Source organism: Echinops telfairi, unplaced genomic scaffold (genome assembly GCF_000313985.2).
Source record: "Echinops telfairi isolate 266 unplaced genomic scaffold, ASM31398v2 ScPeMD7_3;HRSCAF=10, whole genome shotgun sequence".
Lineage (NCBI taxonomy): Eukaryota > Metazoa > Chordata > Mammalia > Afrosoricida > Tenrecidae > Echinops > Echinops telfairi.
In genome coordinates, this window is record NW_022103899.1 from 61,383,039 (window position 1) to 61,387,046 (window position 4,008).

A 4,008-nucleotide genomic window follows, 5' to 3' on the forward strand; every position below is an offset into this window, starting at 1 on the left:
TGGGGAACCAGGAGGAGGGGCTGGCTGGGCCAGTCCAGGTTTCGGTGGGGCTCAGGTCCCATGAAGAACTGCAACACAGGCCAGGGCTTGAGGAGGCAGCGGACATGCGGGCACCTCCTCCGATCGTGCCTGTAAGACTGTGCATTTATTTACTTACAAAGGGAAGGGCTGGGGCCACCCCGTAGTCTGTGGAGCCAGTCTGCTGGGGCCCCTTTTCCCAAATGTGTGATCATGCCGTGTCTCCGGGTCCCATGCTGGTCAGTCATTGTGTCCGTCAACCATGTCAAAGCCAATGAGGCCTCTGTGTGGGCATGGCCTTCTCCTGAGGATTCTGGCAATTCCTGGATTTCTCTCTCTGCTCACTCCCTGAGAGACTCTCTATTGATAAGACACATGGAACTACACTGGAGCCTTGAGCTGGAGAAGCCACGTGGAGACCCCTGACAGCGCTGAGATGCTTACAATGCCACTGGATCCACAAGACTTTCCACCCACTGCCCTGTGGTCTTCTGCACTCGGCATCATTGCATGTGTTTCATGAGTCTGAAGAGGACTTTATAGATTTGTATTGGACATATGGACTTATATCGGACTTACGGACTTGATCTGGGCTGGGATGTTTTCTCAATATTCGATTGCTATTGTATATAAAGCTTTCTTATACACATATGAGTGTGTCTACGAACTTGTTTCTCTAGTTTACCCAACACACAGTCATTCATACACTGTTTCAAACTGCTTTTGCACACTTCACAGACCACCCGAGACCCCAGCCCACTGCCACGGAGTCGATTCTGACGGCCCGTGACACTCTGGAGGGCTTCCGGGACTCGTAAATCATCATGGGGACAGGCTCATCTCTGTCCCGCCGAGTGGCTGGTGGGCTTTTGAAGTGCTAACCTGTGACCTAGGAGCCCTGGTGGCGCAGTGGGTTCGGAGCGATAACTGCCAAGTCAGTGGTTTGAAACCACCAACCGCACCTTGGGAGAAAAAGGAGGCTGTCTGTTTCCACAAAGAGTCACCGGCTTGGAAGCCCATGGGGGCAGTTTTACCCTGCCCTCTCAGAGTGCTGTGGGGCAGAAGCGCCTGGGTGGCAGTGAGGCTTTTTGGACTTTGTGATTTGCAGCCCAGGGCCCTACCCTAACAGCCATGCAGGCTACCCGGCCGCAGGGTCCCCTGGATAAGATAGTCCATGCCCTGAATTCTTGCCTCCGACATGCTGAGGAAATGTACTTCGGATCCAAAGCCGCCTGTCCGCCCACGTGCGGCATTCCCTTAGGAGGCCCGTCGTCAGGCTGGTATCGACTCGGTGGTGATGGGTTTTCAGATCACAAGGGCAGTGTGTTCCCCAGAGACATATGGAAAGGCCTGGAGAGACACCGCAGTCTGCGGTGAGCGGGGGCGGTCTACCCCTCTTTCAGGAGTCCCCGTTGGGGGGCACTAGCCTGACACAGGCCAGCCCCGGGCAGGTGGGGCGGGCAGGTCAGGCCCAGACTCAGCCAGGAAGCGGGGCCCCTCGGGTGTGAGGCGGCTGTGGAAGCTGGGTTCGTTCCAGTGGACAGATGGGGAGAACAGTCTTCTGGCTTGGTGGCTGTCTCCCCGAGCCCGTGCCTGGTTCAGCCTTCCTTGCACAGATCCTTGCTGGTGGCCGCAGGCTCTCGGGCAGTACTGGAGGGCCAGCTGCTGGGTGCCCGGGGGAAGCGGGAGATCCAGGCTGGGCTGAGAGGCGCAGAGAGACCTGGCTGTCGGTGGTCGGACTGGGAAGGGCACTCTGAGAGTTCACCTTCCCACCCAGGCCATGCAGAACTGCCCCTCTCTCTGCCACTTCACCTTACTCCTCCTGAGACTTTACTGGGACTCGGTGTCTGTTGCCAGGGACGGCCCCATGGGGGCTGCTGGCCCTGTGAAGTTCTGGTGCCCTGCCAGGCTCCCACCAAACTTGGACCCACAAGGCTCTGTACCCACTGGCCTGTGAGCTCCTTGCTTCCTGATGATACACCCTGTGGGGTCGGAAGAGGCCCTGGCCGGCTCGCCTGGGACCAGTGGGCTGGGGTGGGACCGGGCTGGGGCACCTTCTGGATGTCAGCTTGCTTCTGGGCTTCAAGCTCTTTCTTGGACTCGGACGATGTCCCTGGTTTGTTTCTCTGGACACCCAGCCTGAACCCAGCACATCTGGGGGCCTCTGCTGGAGGGGTTTCCTTCCCCACTCTGAGCCCACCACTGCTTGAATAGCTGGGGGTTCAGAGGCAGCCAAGCCCCGAGGTCTCAGTGTTCTGAAAACCAAACCCAGGAACCCTGAGCCTCAGTGCCCTCCATCTCTCCATCTTCAAACCCCCACCCTCGGCTCGATTCTGACTCACAGCGACCCCGGGCTGGGGGGCAGAGAAGAGCTGGCCCCGGGAGTTTTCAAGGTGGTCAGTCTTCTACAGAAGCAGGCGGCCTCATCGCCTCCCGCCGGGTGGGTCCGTCACTGGCCTTTCTGTTAGCAGCTCAATGTCGATTAGCTCACAGCCCCGCCAGGGTGGCCTTCTTGGCAGTTTGGGGATGAGTCGTCTGAGAGATCCTTTTGGCTCCGGCCGGCAGCCACGCGACACGGTCGGTTTTAAGGTTTTATTCCACTACATAACATATTCTAACAGAGCAAAGTGTTCAAGGATTCAAACACGGGCAAGGCAGTGTACAGTGTGTGTGTGCGGGGTGGGGGTGCGGGTGGGGGCGGCTCACAGCAAGCAGGCTCCGTGGCGGCAATGGGCACTGAGTGAAAATGTTCTCTGACCCTGGCATTGTAAGCCTGGCAATTCCTACTCACGAGAGGAGGTGTCCGATGTGGGGTGGGCTGTGGGGGGTGGGACGAGGGGGTGCGGGTTATGTGCAAACTTACTTTATGCGAACAAACAACTACAAGTTCTAGACACGGCAGCCGGGGGCAACGGGCCGGGCCCAGCCTGCTGCACAGGGAAGGGGGCAGTGAGCTCCTGGCACGAGCTCAACTCCCCCCGTCTGGAAGTGTCTTCTCCTCCTTGGGAGTCTTTTCTCGGGAGGGCGGGGGCCGGCTTTCCAGGAGGCGTCACTTCTTCTTCTCCTTCTTTTTGCCTTTGTCCTTTTCTGTGTCACCCCCGGTGAGGGCCAGGGCTCGCCTCCTGCCCAGAGGGGTTTTGGCATACCAGCTCTGGAAGGAGAGAGACTGTTGTTCAGCAAAATGTGATGCCCGGCCAGTGGGTGTTCACAGAGGCGGGCCTGCTGGGCAGGGAGAGTCAGGGGGCCACCACACGGTGGGCTCTCACTGCCATGGAGTCAATGCTGACTTGTAGCGACATGTGGTCAGGAGAGACCCTGGAGAAGGACCTCCCGCTCGGTGAGGTAGAGGGTGGTGAAATAGAGGCAGGCCCGCGACAAGGCGGAGGGACCCCGTGGCCGCAGGCGTAGGAACCACGATGAGGTGCCCCTTTACCTTAAAGCTGTCCTCCTCCTCCTTGTACACGGGGTCCATGCCGGTGAGGACCGTGATGAACTCCACAGCACTCAGCGGCCTGCGGGCCTGCTGTCGCAGGCGGCGCTCGGTCAGCACGCGCTTGACCACCTGGACAATGTGGCCTTGGGTGAAGCCGTCGGTGACCTTGGCCAGGCAGCTGATGTTCAGCGTTTTTGTCAGGAAGCCCCCGTGGCGCTGGATGATCTGTTCCCACAGCACTGCTTCGTCCAGGATGGGGGAGAGGGCACAGAGAGCAGCGTCAGTCCATGGTGAGCCCCCCTGGGTTGGCCCCCCAACCCCACCTCCGCCCAGCTCCTGCTCTCGGGGAGAGGAAGGTTCGAAAGCAGCCCCCCTTGTCAGTGAGCCATGTGCCGCGGGGTGACCTGGTCTGACGGCCCTGTGCAGCCCCCTTACCTGTGACACATGGAGGTTTGGTGTGAACCCTACTGGGAGCCAGGTCTATGGGCACCGTTTCCCAACAGCCCGTGCACATGTCCCGCCATGGTGTCCCATGTTGGTCACTGGCACAGGACTTC

At 59.4% G+C, this 4,008-nt stretch overlaps 1 protein-coding gene across 1 annotated transcript in view; it reads right to left on the reverse strand.

The window, feature by feature from the left end:
* Nucleotides 1-2,706: 2,706 nt before the first annotated feature.
* Nucleotides 2,707-4,008, reverse strand: part of IQCA1 (IQ motif containing with AAA domain 1) — a 121,434-nt gene continuing 120,132 nt past the window's right edge. Inside the window, exons 19-20 of the mRNA XM_045294386.1 lie at nt 3,452-3,693; nt 2,707-3,169 (exon numbers count right to left, since the gene is read on the reverse strand). Coding sequence (XP_045150321.1) covers nt 3,068-3,169; nt 3,452-3,693 — 344 coding nt within the window. The 3' untranslated portion in view covers nt 2,707-3,067. The remainder of the gene's footprint in view (nt 3,170-3,451; nt 3,694-4,008) is intronic.